General features: G+C 41.6%; 1 protein-coding gene across 1 annotated transcript; it reads right to left on the bottom strand.

Annotated features, from left to right (window-relative positions):
* Positions 1-7,936: 7,936 nt before the first annotated feature.
* Positions 7,937-11,155, bottom strand: LOC147455418 (uncharacterized). The gene is made up of 6 exons (XM_086515256.1): positions 10,579-11,155; positions 9,925-10,412; positions 8,619-8,738; positions 8,433-8,498; positions 8,291-8,356; positions 7,937-8,212 (listed from the first exon to the last, which is right to left on the bottom strand). Exons 1-6 carry the CDS (start codon positions 10,766-10,768, stop codon positions 8,123-8,125), a joined length of 1,020 nt encoding a protein of 339 aa, XP_086371382.1. The 5' UTR covers positions 10,769-11,155; the 3' UTR covers positions 7,937-8,122.
* Between the last annotated feature and the right edge of the window lie 12,433 nt (positions 11,156-23,588).

Raw genomic sequence — 23,588 nt, 5'->3', positions numbered from 1 at the left:
TCGACTGTGGGCCTGGAAATAAAGGAAGGAAAGGCTGGAAATAAGAATGATATTAAAGAACAGGAGGATTGGAATTCAGTTTGAAAAGAGGTCCTCACGTCACCAATTCAAGTACCTCTGGGTTCATTGCTGAAATTGGTCCCGAATTTCCATAATACATTGCTATGACAAACGACCACTGAGCTGAGGGGAGTCTCCATTGGGAAAGTTGAAAGCGAGGAGGATGATTCAGCCCCGTTGCCGGGGAATAGGATCACGGATACCCGCATTCCGGAGCTTTCAGCTCGATACCATGGAACATACATTGACAAGGTACTATTGGATGGTGGAGCGGGAGTAAACATTATCACCCAAGCAGCTTGTGAGCATTTTGGTCTCAGTGATTGGGAGCCTGTACCCTTTGTTGTCCGCATGGCAAATCAAGGAAGAGTGCAACTATTGGGTTTACTTCGGGGCATTGTTTTGGATGTGGCGGGCTTATCCTTTGCTGTTTCCTTAGTAGTCTTGAATATTGAAGATCATAATCAGGATTATCACATTATCTTGGGGAGACCCTGGTTACGGCAAGCGAGGGTAAAGCATAATTGGGAAGCAAATATGCTTACAGTAAAGAAGGGTAGAAGAAAAGTGCGTGTGATGTTGGGAACATGCAGACAGCCAGTTCAGGCAGCCTGGCCGGTGATAGCAGAAACAGTCAATATGGTGGAAGGATTAGAAGAGGATGAAGAGGAACAATTTCTCAAAGCTAATCCGGATTTGGTTTCTTTATATCTTGTGGATATTTCTCTGATTCCGAAAGGGAATTCGGTGGGGGTTTCAGGAACTCCAACAAGAAAAGGGGAGCAACAACAGGTGCTTCCAAGTTCTGAATCATTGGAGGACGTGATTCAGCAAGAACGAGCGTTTGAGGCGCAAATGGAGAAAATTACAAGGGTTAAAGAAGATGAATTAGAGAAGGTTTTTCTTGGGGAGCAAGCGGAGTCGTAGCCTATATACATTAATAAGCAGCTGGAGGCCAGTTTTAGAGATGATTTGATCAAGTTACTGATAGAGTTTAAGGATGTTTTTGCATGGGAATATGCGGATATGTAGGGATTGGATCCTAAGTTTTATCAGCATACGATCAATCTGAAACCGGATACGGTGCCAGTGAAGCAGCACTCATACAGGATGAATCCGAATGTGGAAAAGCAAGTTAAGATGGAAATTGATCGCCTGTTGGAAGTGGGTTTTATTACCCCTATTGATAATCCGGAGTGGATTTCTCCAATTGTGGTAGTACCAAAGAAAAATAAGCAAATCCGAATTTGTGTGGATTACCAGAAATTGAATGCAGCTACTGTTCCAGATCTTTTTCCTCTTCCATTTTTGGATTCCATTTTGGATGATGTAGCAGGACATGAGATGTATACTTTTTTGGATGGATTTAGTGGATATAATCAAATCCAAATGGCATTGCGGGATTAGCCAAAAACAACTTTTATTACCGCATGGGGTGTGTTTGCCTGCACAGTGATGTGGTTTGGATTGCGGAATGCACCTTCCACTTTTCAAAGGGATATGTTTCAAATTTTTGGTCCTTATTTGACGGATTTTATGAGAATTTTTCTGGATGATCTCAGTGTTTTTGGAGCGCAATTGGAGCATTTGAAGCAATTACGGTTATGCTTTATGAAATGCAGAGAGGTGAAGTTCAGTTTGAATTCTTTAATGTGTGCATTTGCTGTTCGCAGTGGCAGACTATTGGGGCATATAATTTCTGAAGATGGTATTTCCGTGGATCTGGATAAAATTGCCGCAATTATGGAAGCGCCTCCACCGCGGAACCAGAAACAGTGCCAGATTTTCCTTGGACAAGCTCGTTGGCATGGAAGGCATTTGCGGTTTGTCGCGCATTTAGCAATCCCGATTACTCAGGCAGCTCATGCTATCGATTTTGAATGGACACAGGAATGTGACTTGGCTTTTCGGAGATTAAAACTTCAGCTATCCAAAGCTCCGATTATGCTTGCACCAAATTGGGGTCAGGATTTTCATGTGTTTGTGGATGCTTCAGATCGAGCTATTGGCAGTGTGCTGATGCAGGAACAAAGTCAAGGATGGTTCCGACCTGTCTATTATGCTAGTAGACGATTATCATCCGTAGAAAGAAACTATTCCGTAACTGAAAGGGAATGTTTAGGGATGATTTATTCAGTAAAGAAATTCCGGCACTATCTGTTGGGCCGACGTGTTTTCTTCCATGTGGACCATTCGGCTCTTTTATACCTCGTAAGGCAACAAAATTTGACGGGAAGATTGGCTAGATGGGCGCTTTTGCTGCAGGAATTTGACTTTGAGGTCATATATCGGCCAGGCGCTCAGCATGCGGTGGTTGACTACCTATCCAGGTTAGATTCCGGAGAGCCGCCGAGATGGGTGTAGCTGATGAATTTCTGGATGTGTCTCTGTTTCTAACAGGAGTAGCTGCAGAGCGTATCACAGTTCCGCAACAGGCAAGGGTCATTCCTAGCATCCCATGGACATGGTATGAGGAGATGTTTCATTTTCTCGACAGCGGAGAAATGACTTCTTTCTTGTCCAGCCACCATCAGAGGAAATGTATGGCTATTAGAAGCAGGAATTTTGAGATTATTATGGGAAATCTCTATTATCGTACGGTGGCAGAGGTATTACTCAGATGTGTGCTACCACAGGAGCAGGAAGCAGTATTAGAGGAAGTCCATACTGGTATTGCAGGAGGTCACTTTGCAACATTAATCACAGCTCGAAAGGTTCTCCAATCTGGATTATGGTGGCCCACATTGTTTCAGGATGCGAGAAATTATGTGCAACAGTGTGATGTGTGTCAGCGGTTGGGGCAACCTACCAAACGGTCCAGAATGCCTTTTCAGCCAATTCTGCCCTTGGAGCCTTTTCAAAAGTGGGGTTTGGATTTTGTTGGTCCTTTTAAACCAGTGGCAGCTCACATAGGAAATAAGTATATCTTGACAGCCACGGATTACGCTACCAAATGGGTGGAGGCATGGCCTTTGAGAGATAACACTACAGTTTCTGTGGTGGGATGCTTATATAAGGATATCTTTTCTAGATATGGCTGCCCTATTGAGCTGGTTAGTGACAGGGGAAGTCATTTTTTGAATAAGGTGATGGAGAGAATGCTACGGTTTTATTTTGTATTACACAGGAAATCTTCTCCATATTATCCTTAGGCGAATGGGCAAGCAGAATCAACTAATAAGCAATTGATTCGGATTTTAACAAAGTTGGTGAATATGCATCGAACGGATTGGGATGTGAAACTTCCTTCCGTCTTATGGGCCTATCAGACAGCTTATAATGTGGCAACACGATTGACACTTTTTAAGTTGGCATTTGGCATGGAGGCAATCACTCCGGTGGAGCATGTGATTCCGAGTATGCAGATGTTGATTGCGGATCGGCTTCTTCCGGAGGATTCTCTGATTTATCGATTGGATGTTTTGCAGGAACTGGACGAAGAGCGGCTGAATAGCTTTGCGGTGCTGCAGGATCTGCAGTCTCGGCAGGGTGCAGAGAAACCACCGGAACCTTCCAACCGGAGGGGCTGAGTGTGGGTTCGCGCAAGCCACTGTGCGTGCCAGGTGTTACGGCATTAGCCGCACATGCGGTCCTGCGGTCCTGCGGTCCTGCGGAGGTCTGGACACTGCGGATCAGGGGTATGCGGTATGCGGCGACCGTAGCGGCAGTTCTTCACAGGATATCATGGGACAGGAGTGTTTGCACCGTTCTCGATCTGCACTGGAGCAGCGGTTGTATATGGAGAGGCATACCTGTCTTTTGATGTAACTTAACCAATCTCTATGATATTCAGGGCATCTACTGTTGTAACTCTGTGTCTGGATATACATGAATGAAGCAAGAGGTGTTCGGGGCCTGTGTACTGTGTACTTCCTTCTCTTGTCATTCTATATGTTGATGTTCATATAATGTAGTTGCGGGTAATCATTCCCGTAATGCCTATTGCTCCTGTGCGGGCAATAGCCATTACAATCTTGGATGAGAGCCTCCAAACAATGGATAATTTTATGAAAGTCGAGTCTCTTTAAAGATATGAGTTAAAATAGGAGGAGAATGAGTACCTTAATCCTTTGTAGTTGTGGAAGCCATCAGATTGGAGGAGGCACAAGCCACCATTTAGAGTTGTGTCCTTAGGTTTGTACTCTTTTCCAAATATGATGATGCACAAAGGGAAGAGAGAGGAATCTACAAGTGAATATACAAAAGAACTTGTTAAAATAGTGGCATAAACAAGAGCTAGAGATTATTAGTGAATGGGTATGTGAACCAAGCCTAAGGTAGATGATGCCCTAGTTCACAAGTCAACGGCACCTAATTAGTTCTTTTGGAGGTGCATGGCTCATGCCTATATAAACACTTATAGTTATCTACTTGTTTAGTTAGTAAGTTAGATGAGAGAGGAGAGACTCAATTGTACTCATAAGCAATTTAATAAGTAAGATCTTGCCATCTTGTTTTTTTTAAATTCTATTTCAAATGCTCTCACTTTGTTTCAAGCTTCCGTTCATCATCTTCACAAGGTACCAAAGAAAAATTTAGGTCTTCATTAAGGTAAAGTGAGGTGAGTGTCGAGATTTAACACATATATGGGAGTTTAAGTGAACAAATCACTTCCTTCATTAAGGAGAGGATATTTGGCACTTTCTATTTCTCTCAAAGTGTGTGGAGGTTCTCATCTAGTTGTACATGCTAATCCATAGCCATGTCTTATCCTTTCGTTGTAACCCTATGGCTGCTTCTCTCAAAGCTTTGAGTGATATCTCTTCTACTATAACCTATAGAAGCTCTCTGAGCCTCAAATTAAGTAGGTGATCGGACCTTCCTTAGCACCAAAGGGTCATTTATGGAAAATATAATACTTAGTTGTAGCTTCAAATTTGAGCACTACAAGCAATTGGAGGCACACAAGCGGTGGCATCTAGTTCTTTGAAGGATGGCATCATTAGCCTGTAAAGCTCAAGCATGTGGTGGCCTCTTGTCAATTAAAAGATAAAATTAGAATTTGCTGTATTATAGAGCCTCAATTCTTGGGCTAGGGCTCATCAAGTGCTGCATGGTGAAGCATTGGCATGTGAACAGGTTCTTGCACTTGTGGTGCTTGTCTTCTGATTGTGCAAACTTTTGTTGTTGCCTCGGGGTCAAAGTGCAGCATTGAGAGATCAAGATGGGTTGAAAGGATCAACTCCTTTATGATTCCTCACATTGCCTTCACGGGCGGGCTCCTCAAGATTTCCAAATGTAATTGGAAAGAGTTCTTGAAATCGGTGGAAAGATTTGTGTGGAATAATAACACCAAAGACTCAACGCCCTGGGGATGGGCAAAGGGGGAGACAGTAACTAGGCCTGTGGAGCACGGTGGTATCAGGATACTCAACCCTATTATTAGTGATGAGGCCCAGTGTGAAAAAAAATTGTAGTCTCAATTGCAAAGCAAGACCATGTGCGTGCTATTATGACAAAGGATATGATGGACAAGGCAAAGCTTTACTCTCATGGTGGTCAATTGAAAGGGATAGAGGTCCATGACAAACTTCTGGCCCCTCAGTGGTCCAACCTGAAGCTTGGTGGCACAACCGGTGAGCTTATGCGCAAATATATAAGCAGAGCAGCAAACATTGAAGTGGGGGGAGGTAACTAGATATGTCTAGAACTCCATAACACGTTGGTCCCCTTAGCTCTCAAAAGATGGCAGCATGGTAGTAAGGTGAATAACAAGGGACTCGATTGCTTGCCCTATTTTTGGGAGAACAACAGTAAGAGTTGGAAAGATACAGAACAATGGCTACAAAATTTCACCTTGATGGCACTGAAAGACTGCTGGTCAACAGAGTTGTGGAAAGGTTGAAAAATCTCTTGATGCCTATCTGTGAATCCAACTTCAAGTGGAAAGCTTGGCAATGGCCTAAGAGCAGCCACTTCTATAAGCCGGATACTAAATCCATCTACCATGCTATGATGTTCAAGGCTGATTGGTTTGACCCCCTTAACAAACCGTGGGGTAAACAATATTGGCCAGAAGCTAGTTGGCTAGTAGTAGCAAAAAAAATCTGGTACCCACAGTGGCCTCTGGCAATGAGGATATCTTTGTGGAAGGTGCTATGGGGAGCCTTACAGACAGGCACCAAAATACTAGTTCTATGCATCGGGTCAGATAGGTATTAAGGGTATAGAATTTCAAGTGAGGATCCCTCTCACTTATTCAAGCAGTGCCCTGCAATTAGAGGCCTTGTAGGCAATCTTTGCAAATGGGTACAAAGGACATGTAAGTTAGGGTTCTATACGAATGACTTGTTCCTAGGCGGGAAGGTGATTGAAAGCCAAGAGCTTCTCATATGTACTCAAAATGTTAGATTTTGCTATTTTTAGCACCTGTGGAAAGCAAGGAACTGATTATTGCCATGGGACTGAGTAAGGAAAGCAAGGAACTGAGTAAACACTGACATGTTTTACAAGTGGTAAGACCTTCCTCGTTATTTAATCTAACACTAGATTGGTAATGAAACAGTTTAATGTCCCGAGACACTTATATGTCCCCTTAACCGAGTTATTTTTTAGAATTATTCCAAGAGATTCAAGATATTTGCGAAGGAGTTTTGAACCTAAGTTGTATCAAAAAACGTGTATTGCTTTTGTCCATTTTTCATAATTTAAGCAAATGACATCCTAAAATATGTTTTAGTCAAGTTTGGAGTGCTTTATAATTTGCATTATTAGTCTCTAAATGTTTTCATGCCTATAAGGAATAGGATATGCTTGTTTTTCAAGTTAAGGCATATGTATGAAAAGATGAATGTGCTATTTTATTTACAAATTTTTCATTTTAATGAAGTTTTAATATCTTAGATGCAATATAAACACAATTTTGATCGTAAATATGGATTCCTTTTCATGAATATATTCTTCCTTGAGTTTTGGGGCACCTAGTTCCCCATAGATCAAACAATGTAACATCTTCTTCCTCCATAGAGAAAGTTTTTAAAACTAATCTTTAAATAATTATTAAAAAAAGTTACTTTTGTAAGTTTACATTATAAAGGCATTCCCACTAGCTTAAAGAGGCGATTCAAAGCCTCATAATGTCAATGCCATTCCCTTTCATATACTATGGTATTGAGGGGAGGTGTTGAAATAGTGGCATATGAACAAGAGATAGAGAGCATATGTGGATGGGGATGTGAACCAAGCTTAAGGTAAGGTGATGCCTTGGTGCCCAATTCAGTGGCACCTTATAGTCAAATTCTTGGAGGTGCATGGCTCAAGCCTTTATAAACACTTAATGTTCTCTACTGGTTTAGTTAGTTAGTTAGATGAGAGAAGAGAGACTTAGTTGTACTCATAAGAAACTCAATAAGAAAGATTTTGTATTTTGTATCTTTAGTCTTCTGTCTCACATGATCTCACTCTATTTCAAGCTTCCATTCATTATCTGCACATAACTTTTTACAAGTGCATGCACATTCACTAGCTTGCAAGATTGTTCGGCATGACATGACAAAGGCTCCTTCTGAGCTTTATTAACTCTATTGGTTATGTTTAGGGAAATCTATAAAAGAAATACAATATGTGGAAAACTTGAGATTGTGCATGAAAATTCAAATTAACTTAATGACCTTTTGACAACTAATTACTCATGCTCAAAAGTCATTCATAATACACAAACTTGTACTGAGAATTGCATGGCTGCCTCCTTTAGTTGTGTATTGTTATAATATAATCACAATGCACAGTAAAGAGAAATGTTATAGTACCAAAATTACAAACACTACATGCTATTTTAAAACGGATCCCAAAGAATTTTCACACAAATTAATTCTTAATATATACTTTATTAGTTGTATATGAGTTTGAGTAACATGAAATCAATTGAACAAATAATCAATTGTGTTTTTCTTTTTGTATTATTTGAAAGTTTACAATGTCAATGAAGACATAAAGAATATGAGGAATAGCAAATTGATAAGTTTGCTAACTTGAACTCGATCCTTTAGAAGGAGAGAAAAGCCAAGATTGAGGGGGCTTGCTTCGCTACAAAATGTTTCACATTCATGGTGATATAAGTTTATTAGGTGGAGTGTTGAAGCATGTCAAAAGAAACATCAATTCCATTGTATGTTGTAGGTGCATACATCCAATACTCATCGGAGCTTAGTAACTATGCATTAAAGAAAAAAAGAGTTAAAACATTATTGACTCACAAGGAATTAGATATAAGAATCTAAATTTTTCTTACCTTAACTTGCAATTGTAAAAACTTTACATAGCTGATGGCTTCTTCAAGCATTGTAACAATGTCAACCTAGACAAAGATGATTGTGAGTAGCATGTTGTACAAGCCAAGCCTTAATAAAGGACCAAAATATAAAGTATGATACCTTAGCACCATTTGGCACAAGATTTTGCAATATTTTTAGCCTCTCATTGATTCTCTCTCTTCGTTGCTAAGGTGACACAATCACCAAATAAAAGTCATGAATAGTTTTAGCTTCATGTGAATTGCAGCAAGTATGCTCCTATGCATGCTCATGCACTGAATAAAAATAAAAAATGAGGAAACATACTCGTGCATAAACACTTTGGGGATCAGTTGCAGAACCACGCTTTGCTCTTGGCCTTCCATTGGTGTTCAAAGCAGGTCCAACCTCTCCACTAGTAGCTTGATCTTCATTGTTTAGTGCTTCCTTCATTTGAAGCAAGCATTTATTAGCGTATGTTCATATTATGAAAGATCACTCGCTACAAATTTTTAAATTTAAATTATAAAAGCTCATCCTTAAAAATTTAAAACTAAATCCTAGTGCAACCACTTTTGCTAACATAAATGAGGTTTTTTTCTAGAAACTTCGTAACTAGGCCTTGCAGTCAAAGCTTCCTAGCATTCACTTGCTACAAATTGCGCCATTGCACGCATTTGAACACTTCGTTAAAAGATCCAAGAGAAAATCCCCATACTCCAACAACTTGGCAATACAAGACAAAACTTTTCATATTTAACTGAGAATGCAAGCAATCTCATAAAATGGATGTACACAAAGAATTTATAAACTTTGTTTTGCCCTTATGCTATTATAGATCATTAGAGATAATCATAGGGCATGCCAATAGACATATATGTCTCTTTATAATACAATATACCTTTGTGACTCTTATCATATATCTTTGAGATGTCACTGAGAGTCACTGGTGGAATGATGGTGGAGATGCAACCTAAAATCACATATGGCTTGGTGAAACATTCTATAGTGTTGGACGTACTATGATGTTTTCATCAAAGACAAAGCAATGGATTATTTATGAGTAAGCATATATAACCAATCCATGATCATTATAACATCCTCTCTTCGATCAAACCTAGAAGAGTATAAATCTATAACTATGAAGCATTGATCACTAGAATAAGCCAAAGCATGCACCTCTATTTATGTCTCCCTTTGAGCTATTTAATAATTTATCTTTATGAATTTTTGGCGAGTAAAACACTCTCTCTTGAGTTATCTCCCTTATCCATATTCCAACAAAACTCATGCTTGGGATGATCGCTCATAAATATGTAAGTGCCTCAAATACTTTCAATTGAAGAAAAACATTTATATCCTTATATCCCCCTTATATAAAATTACACATAAAAGTGTGAATTTAAAGAGAGATCCACAATTTGAATAAGAAAGGGGTGATTGAAATACAACTACCATCCACAAATATATGTTCTCCAATAGGCTTCACAGAGATGTGATCTTCCGTAAAGATATAGTAAACATCCGAGATTATTTCTTTGTATAAGATGATGTTGGACACAATAAACAAGCTCTACACAATAGCACAAAACCTCTATGTATCTCTAGGCCTCATAAGAAAAGAGAGATGTACCTTGGTGGCCGGAGTTGCACGTTGCTTCTTCTGTAGCTGAGAGTCGAAGATTTCATGAGGTGGAGCACTTGAATTAGAGTGGGGCGGTGTGGCATGGTCACGGTGACGTTTTTGTTGCAATAAGGAGGAGGGGGAGGCAAGGAGGAATCCATGATGATGAGGATAAACATGGTGATCAGAAGCATTACTAGAACCCTCCTCATTCACAACTAGTTGCACTACCTCTGAACTATCATTATGGGATGACATATTAATACTGTTGGGACTCACATAATTGCTACTATATTGCTCATCCATCATCTTCATCTTCAGTAGCGGATCCCCTAGCTTCTCATCGTCTCTATCCTCGTATTTAGCTGCTGCCCAGTTGACCGCACCGTGGCCGGTACCTTCCAAGGTTGGCCCAATTAGATTGTGCTGTGTGTAGGCCATTCTTTCCATAAGATTCATGCAGTGGGCTTGTCCTGCTGACGCTTCTTCTTCGTGACCTGTCACACCAATTAGTCCTTAGTATATTTAGAATTTCTCAGTTATCTACCTTGACCTACAAATATTTGGAGATGACATTCTTAGCTACTTAACCTTAATTCGACTTAAGGAGAAATTAACGTATGCTCAGTCCATTAATTAAGGCTGATATAAATATGTGAGTACCAGGATTGGAGGTGGTGGTAGGCTCCCAGATGGCAGCGTAATTAGTAGTAGCTGAGTCATGATGGTGGTGGTGGTGAGGGGCAGCAGCAGGCGTCCACGACGAGGCCGGTACTGCAGGCAGGAAATTGATCGTAGAAACGTTGACAGCGGCGCTGCTTTGCAGATTAATGCCTTGATCGACGGTAGCCATAATCCTAATCGTTGCCGTATATCTCACAAACAAACAATATCTGCATGCAGAGAGAGGAATAAACTCCTCACAACTTGTCCAATGCGTCGCACATAATCATGAGATGTCGAGGACGGGTCATCTGCATCCACCGGGGAATTACCAAGGAAAGACTGCTAAAGCTGCATGGCCGCAACAGCTGCGTATCAATCGTACAACAAGCGTAAGGCATGAAGCCCCCCTCTCTGATATTGTTACACAGACTGAGGGGAGAATACCAAGGGTAATCAGAGAGAGAGAGAGAGAGAGAGAGAGAGAGAGAGAGAGAGAGTAGAAAGGCAGGTTGAGAGTATGCAGTGGGGCAAGATTAGAAGACCGATGGAGATTCGATCCAGATTCGAAAGATGAGGCAGCCAGGGCGGTGAAGTAAAGAGGGCCTTTAATATGGGGAGTAAGAGAGACATTGAGTTCCCGCGGGGGGGGCGGGGAGGGGGGGGGATTCAATTAGAAGGCGCTGACTTTTGGGAGAGGAGAGAGAGAGAGAGGGGAATGCGCCAGCCCAAATGCTCAGCGAGCTTGCATGCCCAACACGAAATAGATGAGGAGTAGCTAGGGGGAGGGGAGGCTTTCGCGTCCCACACCCCTTTCACTACCCTCCCATCATCTCAAGTCACTCTCCCATCATCACCATCATCTCTCTCTCTCTCTCTCTCTCTCTCTCTCTCCCCCCCCCCAAAAAAACCCAAAACGAAAATCTTGAGAGACTAAAATTTAAGTCAAAACAATGATAACACCCTAAAGGCCCTAAAGACACAACAATGGAAATGCCTAAATAACGTGTATATGTGTGTGTTTGTTTGTTTGTTTGTTTGTTTTTTTTGGGGAGAGAGAGAGAGAGAGAGAGAGAGAGCAAAAATGAGAAGACGTTTCTTTTAACATCATCATAGTGACAATTGCATCTTTGGAGGCTTCTTCAGTTGAGCCAAAAAGATCCAATGTTGCGAATCATATGGGGTATAATCCAGAGAGAGAGAGAGGGAGGGAGAGAGAGTATGCTCAATTGAATTCAGTCATTCATCATTTTAGTAAAAGACTTACATCATAGTTATGAAAGAATCCTTGATTGATTTTGGGCACTTTTTCCTCTTTGTATGCCATGTGAAATCCTCCTATTCCTTTAATGGAAAATGCCGTTATCTTTCTAAAAGGGAAAATAGTTAGTATGCATGTACAACTACTTTGTTGGTGTGGGATGTCAAACCACCAGGGTATTCGTTGTAGTCTTGGTGGTATGTGATGCCAAGGCTTATACACAAACATCGACTCTTATAGTGACAAGGTAAGGCGAGCATTCTGTTAGGGTGTAAACTTTAACACAAAGCAAGGAGAACATCTCAGAGTGCAAACCTGCTCTAGAAAGCATAACCATGATGTGCATACAACGACTGAGTTCATCTAGCAATGGAGCAACCTAAATCAAGGTTAGAAAGCGATTAGTTGTGCTGGGTTTCATGCATATAGGATGCCATGTTGCGGTCTTTTGTCAAAAATCACGATCTTATCCATCGACACTATTACTTAAGTACGGGTATATATTGATGTTGCTACCAACATTTGAAAAGGGTAGTCTATTCTTTTTTTTGTTCCATCCTAGTATGACACAACTGCAAGGGCACAACCTCCATAGACATTATAGCTTCTCCCTTGCCAAATTGTTTAGCATAAAAGTTCAAGACATGTAGACTCTAAAGGCAAATAACGAGGATTTCTAGTATATAACGGCTTTCTACATGGTTCTTAACTTGTTGGAATTATCTCCCTAGAGATAGTCCTACTCTAATTTATTTACAGTGGATCCGTCCATATAATTGTTGAATTCTTATGGGCCTTGTCATAAAATCTAATATCTACCCAACCCAAATGATTTTCTCATATTAAACTGATCATTTAATGTTAGAGAATATACGGGAACAAGGATTAGAATATAGAAAGGTGCTTACAGGTCTATGTCAACACAGGGCCAATGGTAAAGGGGTCCAAATGAGAGATGATCTGTCAAAGAGCAATGCCTGTTAATGGGGCTTAAAAGACCTTAGGGATAGCTTCATTAAAAAGACCTCCAAAGGTTTGTGTAAAAGTAATTAGACCTTAGGTTAAGCTAGGGCATTGCTTGAGGTGCTTGATGATTAAAATGCATGTGATGCTTGATAACTAAGGTGCATGCTTAAGCTAGGCATGGGCTTGAAAAGTCATATCAATCCTTACAAGGCGGGGGTGAGCCCTTGAAGCTAAGGGCATGATTGAGAGAGAGCCCATACTCTTCCTAAGCTTGCACTTGATGACTAAGGTGCTTGAGAAGCTTGGGGGGGTGGGGGGGTGGTTAGGTGCTTGAGGAGCTTGAATCAAAAAGTGGCCTACAAAGGAGGGGGAGAGTCCCAAAGCTAGGGGAATGATTTGACCAACCCCCCACTCACCCAAAGGACACTCCTTCCTCAAGGGGCACAAGGACACATGTAAAGCTCTCCCTATGCCTAACCACATGGGGTGCCCTATTGGCTACGCTAAAGAGGGGACCAATGAGCATTTAGTTATTTAATTAGTTGTCTAAAGCATTTTCCAAGCCCTCTCTCTCAAAGGGGAAAGGGGGACACTTGTCCAAAATCTAGCATGGTTGCTTGATGTGAATAAGGCATGTGATTGGCTAGGCTTGTAGGGGTCCAACCAAATTTCAGCTTGGGCTACAAGGAGGGGTCGACCAAGAGAAGCTAGGGGTGTGCTTGGGGGGTATACTCTCTCTCTCTCTCTCTCTCTCTCTCTCTCACACACACACACACACACACACACACACACACACACACACACACACACACACACACACACACACACACACACACACACACACACGCACTCACAAGCTCATTCTCACAAGGGGTGTGCTTGGGGGGTATACTCTCTCTCTCTCTCTCTCTCTCTCTCTCACACACACACACACACACACACACACACACACACTCACAAGCTCATTCTCACAAGGGCAAAGTGCAAGAGCTCCATCTCCTTCTCCAAGCTTGTAGAGAAGTTGAGAGCCTACACCAACACTCATGGCTATATGATGCAAATCCAACCAAGAGCCATGCTTCAATGCTTAAGCTTGCCATCTTCTCCATCTTCATTACTATGTTATTATATATGCTAGCAAGAAGAGTGATGATAAGTGAGAAACTACTTCTTTCTCCTATGAATGTTTCTTCTTCCTCTTCCCTACCCTTATTCCCCGCTAGCTCTCTCCACCTTTGAAGGTGTTTGAGGCCTTGGGACTGAGGCTAGGGATAGTTAATGCTTTTTGCAAAGTCTATGTTATGCTCGTGATGCATGAAGATTTCCATCTTCATTGCACCACGTAGTTCACAAGGAGCACAAAGATTGTATTGTACCAAGTCTCTCTTGATGGGAGAATCTATAATAAAAAAGCCTATTGGAGGGGGGACCAGCTCCACATATATCCGGTCCTCAAATGTTTTCATGTTCTCTAAACTCTTTCTCTTTCAAAGGTATTGTTCATGCCAAGTTAATTAAGTATTATGGTTAAGTTGCTACTGCTAAATAAGTTCACCCTCTATGTTCTCAAAGTAGTCTCACAAAAATGCTCTCTTTAATTCTCTTAATTCCACTATTCTCAATTCATAGGCCATTTCCATTACATTAGTATTAGAGTAATTGGTTTCTCTTTTCTTGCTTAAGCAGAGAGGTCCTTAAGTTTTCCATGAAAGGTTGGGCCTATTTATTGCAATTAGGTAAGTGGGACAGGGGTCTATTATCTTGATTGAGAAGGACTTAGTTCGAGGTACACCGTTGGGAACTATAGTCTTAATAATAGAGCCAATCCGGGCTTGCCTTTGGCTTAACCATTATTGAGGTAGGAGCAAGCTCAACAGGAACCATAATCAACCGAGCAATGTTAGACCCTCTCCACTAATCTTTGCAATCAACAACGTCTAAACCACATGTGTGACTGCTTGAGAACTGATTTTCAAAGGTAAAGAAGAGTAGCGACTAATGTTTTTGAGGGTACCGAAGCACAAGTAATCTATACCTAAGTTTAGTTATCATGGCTGGCAATAACCAAGAGAGATTGATAACTTTGATTTTGCACATGAAGGTGCTAATGATGATGCATGCCCCCATGTTTGTCAATTATCTTATTACTAGGTTGCAGCAAGCTATGGGCAACCTTGCTTTGCAAGCCAAAGTTACTCAACAACTTCACGCTTATGGGATTTCCCTTCCTCTCCAAGAGGAGAGAGAGAGCTTAGGAGGCCTCTTGATGAGACCCCCAAAAGAAGACTCTCTCCCATACGAGAGGAGGAATCCAAAGAAGAAGAAAGTAATGAATCCCTAAGTTCCTTTGAAGATGTGGCTCCACTAAGGCAGCGGTCTAGATGGTCGCCAACTCCTTTCAAGAGGAAATGGTCAACCCATAGTACTTCTCCTCGTCACTCCGCAAGGAAAGAGAGGAAACAAAGGAAAAAAAGGGAAAGAAAGAGGTCACCCTCTTCTCTTTCTTCTTGACCTTCCTCCTCTTTCGACAAAAGCTATGGCCATTCTCCTAGAAAATACAAGAGGGGAGGACATCGCAAATCTTACCCTGCATGGCGAAGGTCCCAAAAGATAAAGAAGTTCAAGGAGGGAGGAAAGAGTATCTCTTTTCTCACCTATGATGGAACCTTTGGTGCTATCGATAAAGTATTGGCCTTCATCCAGCAATTTGATGCGGCCTTTGGAGACGAGAGCTTCACGGAGTCCTCCAAACTACGCCATGTAGCTATGCACTTTCAGAAATCTGCTCATCAATGGTGGGCTAGCCTTCATGACAACGAAGCTCCAAAGACATGAAAAACTGTTGGATCCCCATTGGTCCAACTATTGTAATGAGCCCATCTTGTAAAGCATATCAAATTCCCATTTTATGTCAAAGACGTCTTATCATTTTGATCCATTCGTCTGGGTTATGTAAAGATTAATCAGTTAGTTAGGACTCAGATTTGTTCTCAGATTTGTTCCCACTTTGTAATAATGAGTAAGAGAACCCCATGTACATTTTTGAGCTAAGGTGACTAAAGTATAAAAGTCACCTTAGAACCATTTTTGAACAACATTTGAATATTAATCCTATGTCGTACGAGTCTGAGAGGGAGGGAGAGAGAGAGAGAGAGAGAGAGAGAGAGAGAGAGAGAGAGAGAGAGAGAGAGAGAGAGAGAGAGAGAGAGAGAGTGTCTTATCCTCTTCGCTACGCGCTTCTCCCTCAGTGGATTCACGACGGGACCACACCATCACGGTAGTCTCTCCGAGAGCTACGCGCCCACGCTACGCATTCACCGTTTCGAGTTGATCGTGATCGATCCTTCCTCGAGCTTGTTTTGCTTGTAAGTAGCACAAACGGTGTCTGTTTTCAATAATCAAGTGCTTTATGGAATGAGAAAGAGATTATCTACACATAGATACTCATAAACTTAAGTTTCGCCCACTTTTGGATTATGACCCGTTAGTCTATCGCGACTGTATTCGAGATAACTAGGGTTCAAATCTGGTGAGATTAGACTTATAGGTAAGTATATCCTAGTGAGAGGATGGTGCCTAGTAAGTTTGATGCGATTCCGAGTTCATTGGACGTGTAAACTGTGTTGTGAGCGTTTAGGGATAGAGTGGGTTGCATTCTACTAGAGCTAGTGATTGATGAATCATAAAAGTGCGTATGTGTAGATTGGTCTCAGCCTGACAAGCTAACGAGATCGCCTACGTGCACCTACGGGTTAGTCGTGTCATCAGATGATAAGTATGTTGTCTGTGTCGTGCTCGTGAGTATGAACAGGGGAGTAGTTTTGCCCTAAATTTATGATCCAACACTCGAGAAAACATAAAAACTGCGACCAAAACCAACAAAAAAAGAAACAGGTGATTGTCATAAGGAAACACTAAGTGAACCTAAAGAGGCCAAGAAGAGATATAACCATTAGCCAAGGGTAAACTGACTGTGTCATGGGGTATGACTGATTTTCACAAGTTGAAGATGAAGTGTCATCAAATTTGCATCACTTCAAGTGCAATGGAGTTGTGAATTGTCAGAGAAAAGTGAAATTTGTGAAGTGCTTGAGTTTGAGGTCAAAATAACTCTAAACTTCATAAAACTTGGGGAATAGACTTATATGGGCACAGGGAACAAGACTATGCAAAAACAGACAAAAAATTATGTCCCCATTGCTCTCTGCCTGGTGTATCGCGATAGACTGATGAAGGTGGTGATTGACTAGCAACAAGCAAAAAACCTTTACACCACAGGTTTAACACATCAATACAAGGGTACTCACAAAAATTGAGTGAATTTGAACACCATTTTGAATTTAGAGACAAGGGCAAGAAGTCTTTGTCCAAATGTCCAAACAGTGCCAAAATTGGTCAATGCACTACACAAGGGGAGGCTAAACCAACTGTGGTGAAAACTTGAGAAAAATGCTAAAATTGGAGAAAGTGCCTAGTCTATCGCGATAGACCAAGGAAATTGTTGCTGGGGAAATTTTCTTTCAAATTTTCCCTAGGGAGAGTTTTATCAGGGCCTAAATAGCAGACACACCAAAATTCAAGGCATTTAGAACACAGAAGGTCAATGTGAGGGTCAGATAGAGAATCAAGCTTTGACTGAAATACTAAAATGGGACCAAAACCCAACCCAAGTGTCCAAACTTCATAAAACTTGAGGGATAGGCTATAGAGGGTAACTAGAACTCAAGGGTAAAGTCACAATTTTGAATTGACTTGTGCTGAGCAAATTGTCAGTCTATCGCGATAGACTAAGAAAGTAGTGAATTAGACACTTTTTGCAATTTGTGACTATACTGCTAGGACATACTCTCTATATAGATCCCAGCCATCATTTCATATTTGAAATTGGGCGACCAGAAGACTGACTAAGGGGTTGCTGTATATACTTGAAAGATTTTTGGTAATTCAGGGAAAACCATTGTGAACAGACTAACCATCCTTGTGTAGATCCCAGAAGGAGATCAACACAAAGCCATACAGGAAGAAGGAGTCCATGTAAGCTTTAAGTTTGCAACCAAACTTTCATTCTTATGTATTTAAGGTCAGGAGCCTTTGCTAAGTTGGGAGCTAAAAGTGTCAAAAGTCAAGTAAGTACCACATCCACCGAAGAGAGTGTAACTCAAAAGAGACTAGACCCATTAGCACCAATCATTGAAGAGGGTAGTGATACTGACACTTCGTCGGAAAAGTCCTTCTTCATGATGGGGAGTCAACAGCCAGGAGGTTTCAACGGTGAAGGACCAATGCCAGTGGGGAGCACCTCCCTACATCCTTTAAATGAAACCCAGTTCACTATAATCTTCTTGGAAGGAACTAACTCGAGGGGAGCCTTAGTTTATTCTGACTATCAAGGACGCAAGTGTATTTGTATTGAAGAAAGACCGGCTCAGAGACTAGAGATAATTCGAGTCTATGATGATGGTGACAGATTCCGAGACGAAAAGGGGAACCACTATTTGATAGTGAGTAACCCTGAGGATTACAACAGATATGGGGATAACGTGGCAAAAGGGAAAATGGTTTCAGAAACCCAAGAACTGCCTCCTAGCATCGATCGACCTGGAGCGCTTTTTATGTATGATAAGAAAACAACCAGGGTCCCAACCTATAATGAGAATGTAGGGTTTTACAAGCATGAAAGCAAGGGAATAGTCTCTTACTTTCGATGCAAGAAACCCTACCCAAATGAATTAAGCAAAGACAAGGTTCTTTACTTATTTTCTTATGAAACTGCTATGGGGAAGGATATTGTTTTTGTTGACAGATACGGGCGAGAATACAAACGTATTCTCCCAGAAGAGGTTGAAAGGGCAACAGTTCCGGGAGCATCGATCTATGGCCCTGACGAAGTACCAAGAGCCACCTACACCCCTAGCAAGTCAACTAATCCCTTTTGAGAAGAGTATGACGCTACCTCACATTCTACCCGACCACCGACGTCCAACTACCAGGACCAACCAACTACTCAGCCATCATTGTAGGCATGGATTCGACAGAGTGCTACATTAGAACAAGACCGAACCTGAGAGGGTTATCAAACCGCACGAGGATTAAGGGATCTACAAGAACCACCACTCTATGCACAGTATCAAGGAGAGAGTAAGCCAAAGACTCAGGGGTCAACTGAGCTTGGAAGAACACCCCGACAACGAGTTCGGAGAGATGAATCATCTCTCACGAGAACTGTTAGAAATTATGGATTAGGAGCACCATTGGGAGAGGAACGTGGCCACTACAGAAGACCAGAGGAGGTATATCGGCTAGGACGGGGAGATCCCATGATGAGATTTGTAGACCATCGTAGAATTAGACCTTCTCAAGTGAAAAAATGGGTAAAAAAGAAATATACGGGAAGCAGGGATCCGAGAGATCATGTAGCAGCCTTTGTGCGTGTAATTAGAGCTCAAGAGGTGTTAGACTTTCCTACCCAATTTGCAAGATTCGATTTAACCTTAGAGGATGATGCTGCTACATGGTTTGACTCGGTGGAGCGAAGAGACTTTGAGTCTATGGAGGAAGTGTTTGACGAGTTTATCGAGGAATTCTCACAAAGGGGGATAGCTCATAATACAGTCTCGCAAATCCATAAATTCAAACAGAAAGATGGAGAGTCTGTGCGAAAGGCAGCCCTCCGATTAAAAAGATATGTTAAGTTCTGCCCTGTGGAAGAACTGCCAACTCAGTCCAGACTTATGCTTATATTTATCCAAGGACTAAGGAATGCAGATCTTCAAAAGGACTTACATATGAAAAGGAGCACTACGTTGAATGATTTAACCAAGGAAGCTCTATACCTTGGACAATTGTGCGGTCTACAAAGAGGGTGAGTTCAAGGATCTTGACGATGATTCTTCCTCGCAACAAATCGGAAGAAAGTCTGCTAAGACAACACTGAAAGGAGAAGTAGCAGTAAGCCAAGAGCAGCTTGTAGAGGAGGTGCTTGAAAAGATTAACTTGTATTCCAAACCACAAGCTAAACAACCAAAATGGTGTGCGATTGAACAAAAATGGACAAACCATGGGACGGAGGAGTGTTATTATAACAAGGGATATGTGAGAGAATGACCATATGCTCCGCCAGCTCAGGCGATATCTCCTCAAATCCCACCGATGCCTAGATATCAGACTGGCAATCTACCAGGACCTCGAGGTGCAAAAAGACCACAACCAGTGTTGGGACAACAACCACCCCTACCAGGATTAGGACCAGTCGGCATAAGATACACACCCACAGTAACTCAGTCGGATGAGAAGGCTTTGGTACCTATGCATGCATACTACGACGAGCCCAATGGATATGCGGCGAACTCTGTCTATTATCCACCGGACGAACCCTCTACACCAGAACCATGGAGCATGATAGGAAATACAGGACCACCAACTGCTGCACAGGCAGCGGGGGAAGGGCGATATAACCTGGATGAAAGAACACTGTTGTTCATAGCCAACGGAGGCATGAACGGGCAAAGAATTACACACCAACAAAGAGGAGCTCCAGGAGCACCTCAACAACCTAAAGGACCATGCTACAAGTGTGGTGGAGACCATTGGTTGAGGGACTGCCCTCATGAAGAAATTGTTAGGGTCAATGCATATTGCACGGAGTGTGGAATTACTCACTTGATCCCTGATTGCCCTAAAAACCCGAGCAAAGGAGAAAAAACTACCTTGAATATGCTGGGAGCGCTACCTTCCAGTGGAGGGTCAGAAAACGAAACTCCGATTCCTGTTAAGGTCTTGACGAGAGCCCAAGCAAGGAAAAATGACAATCATCCCAAGAGTAACGATGAAAATCAAGAAGAAATCAAGACTGACAAGTCTAGCGTCAGTCGTGATAATCCTTGGAAAGAACGAAGAGTGAAAATGAAAGCTAGACGTGAGCGAAAACAAAAAGATGTAGAAGTTGAGCTAACGATAGCTCGAGAGAACCTTAAACAGCAAAGAGAGTCCGACTCTCTACAATCAACGAAAGGACCAAGAAGTGCAAGCTCAGGATGGTCGGTATTGGTAGATAAGATCAATGAACCCTTAGATACAATCTTGCAAGCATATGAAGCAAGATTGAAGAACAGACAGACTGTAGAGCAAAGATGGATGACATATCCATATCCAGAGATAGAAAAACAAAGACTAGAGATGTGCAAACAACTGATTGAAACTGCACAAGCTTTATTGGAGCCTCCACCTATGGAAGCAATCAAACCACCAAACAATGAAACACCTCACAAAACCGAACAAAGGATACCCGACAAGAAGGAAAACATTAAATCCTTGCCGGATGTAGAGGATGCAAAAGACGTACCTAATAGCAGTGAAATATTTTCCACCATATTCCCCTATTGTGGAAGAAAATTGGCCTGAAGAGCTATGGGAAACGGTGCGAAAATCTCAAGAAAAATATGAGACAAAAACAGTCGAGTCAGCGCCTTTCTCGGAGCTGAACTTGAATAAGCCTCCATGGGATTTAGACGTTAAATCATTTCAAGGGGATAATGGTTCAGTTGCATCCGAAGATAGCAGACCACAATCACTCAGAACTTTGCCATCATATATGGGGGACTATGAGGCAAGGTCAGAAATTCGAAGAGTACCTTCTCAAAGAATAGGCGAGTCAAATCAATTGGACACTAAAATCCTAACAGACTTGTTGACCACTCTACTCAAGTGTACAATCAGATTGGCAGAATTGTTAAAAATTAGGCCAAGCATGTGGATGGACGTGGGCAAATGTCTTGAAAAATTTGGCATAAGGACGCCTCTTAAGTTCTTCGAAACCGAGCTGAATGACACAGAACCGCAGAAAGTCAACACTAGACCAGTGACACTCAACAAGGTAGGAGAGTATTGTGAAGGTGAAGACGGCAACACAACCCTACCAGTTGAGTATAACGGCATAGAGACTAAGGCAATACTTGATAGTGGAGCTGGCATTGCCATTGCGACCAAAATGCTATGGGAAAAAGGGGGAAAACCAGCAATACGAACAACTAGAATGAAATTGCAACTGGCGGATGGGCACATAGAAAGGTCTATAGGATTGCTTGAGGCAATTGTGGTATCTTCCTGTGGCATAGAGTACGAACATACCTTTGCCATAGTAGATTTCGGCAAGAAGAACAACTATGAAATTATCCTTGGTAGGCCGTTCATGAGGCAACTCAAAATGGTGCAGGACTGGGGGTATGATTATTTGTATCTAAGATATGCTGAAACTACTACACGCGTAAACTTGACTCAGCCACCATTAGTGGATCAGAAGTCCCAGCGTGGCTTTGTAAGAAAAAGGAGATATGGATGTGCGGGGCATCTCAATGTAGTGAATTTGACAACAATGAAAGGACACTTGAGAGGGTCTTGGAAGACGATGCCTATATACGAGAACCTTTTCCTGAAGAGAAGCTCGAACCCCTAGAATGGTCTCAAATTTTGGCTACATTGGATGTATGCGTCAATGAAGTCACTCCCACCAAATTTTGTGATGAGAATGGCTACGATATCATACCATACTACATGTTGAGAAAAATTTTGGAGGAGGACGAGAACGATGGAGATACTGAGAATATGAGGATCCATAAAACAAAAACGAAACTTGAGATTAAGATAGGGGGCTATGTGGACATCCCCACTACAGAAATCAAGCAGGAAGGAGAAGAATTTTATGATTCTTCTGATCAAAGTGAAAACGAGGATAACGCGGATGACGAGAAGTCGGAAAATACGGAGGGAGACGACAATCAAGATCAAGACAATGACGTCTTCTACAATTTCCCAAACCAAAGTGAGAGACGCCAAAAAAGATACAAGAGTAAACGACACCATATCAGTCCACCAACCAGGTTGAGACCCATGCCGGAGTTTAAGGGTAAGACACATTTCCTTATGAACATTCATGCTGTTGATTGTGCTAAGGATAAAGTGTCAGGAAGATTTCTTAAGGTTGTTGACTCAGGATTTAAATCCAGACTGTTGAAACCTAAGAAAACCAACAAAAAAAAAAAGAGTCAACAGAAAAACTGAATGTCTGTGGTAGTCCAATTATGACGAAAATTGAACGGAAAACGAGATACAATGAGTTGAAACAAAAAATGAAAAATGTATGGACAACTGAAATGGAAAGTAGCGATGGAACGAACGCTAGTGATGGGAGTAAAAAGATAGATGTACCTCCTCACTATCGTAAGTACACCATTCAGGAAAGAAGATTGGTGGTTCAGCAACCAATGAGGGAGCCTAAATCAAACGAATCCTACGATGGACCAGAGAACGCCAAGAAAATAGACTTAGCAGAACAAGGAGAAAATCCTCGACCTGCTTACATTGCCACAGATCTAGGTCGAGAAGAAGATTGGTCAAAGATCTTCCATGTACATGTAGATGCTTCGGCATTTGCAATAGGCTGTATATTAGCACAACCAGATGAGGGTAAGACGGAATTTCCAATCAGTTATGCTAGCAGACAACTCAACAGTGCAGAAAAGAATTATACTACCACTGAAAGAGAAGGATTTGGGTATGATATATGCGGTAAAGAAATTTCGGCATTACTTACTCGCGAACAAATTCACATTCTTTGTGGATCATCAGGCACTCTTGTACTTAGTAAACAAACCTTGTAACACGGGACAAATTGTAAGTTGGTTCATTGTGTTACTGGAGTTTGATTTTACGGTAGTAGTTAAGAAAGGAAAAACGCATCAAAGAGCAGACCACCTTTCTCGACTACTACATGTCGAAAAAACCTACT

The sequence above is a fragment of the Adiantum capillus-veneris genome, chromosome 6, assembly GCF_014529385.1.
Source record: "Adiantum capillus-veneris isolate H3 chromosome 6, ASM1452938v2, whole genome shotgun sequence".
Classification (NCBI taxonomy): Eukaryota; Viridiplantae; Streptophyta; class Polypodiopsida; order Polypodiales; family Pteridaceae; genus Adiantum; species Adiantum capillus-veneris.
This window is presented reverse-complemented; position numbering and strand designations above follow the sequence as displayed.

Bases quoted from the DNA above. Each gene is read 5' to 3' on its own strand.
- LOC147455418 (XM_086515256.1), bottom strand. From the start codon at position 10,768: ATGGCTACCGTCGATCAAGGCATTAATCTGCAAAGCAGCGCCGCTGTC. The intron at 10,413-10,578 runs GTACTCACATAT...TTGGTGTGACAG, and splicing joins TACCACCACCTCCAATCCTG to GTCACGAAGAAGAAGCGTCA. The intron at 8,213-8,290 runs GTAAGAAAAATT...TTTAATGCATAG, and splicing joins TTTTACAATTGCAAGTTAAG to TTACTAAGCTCCGATGAGTA.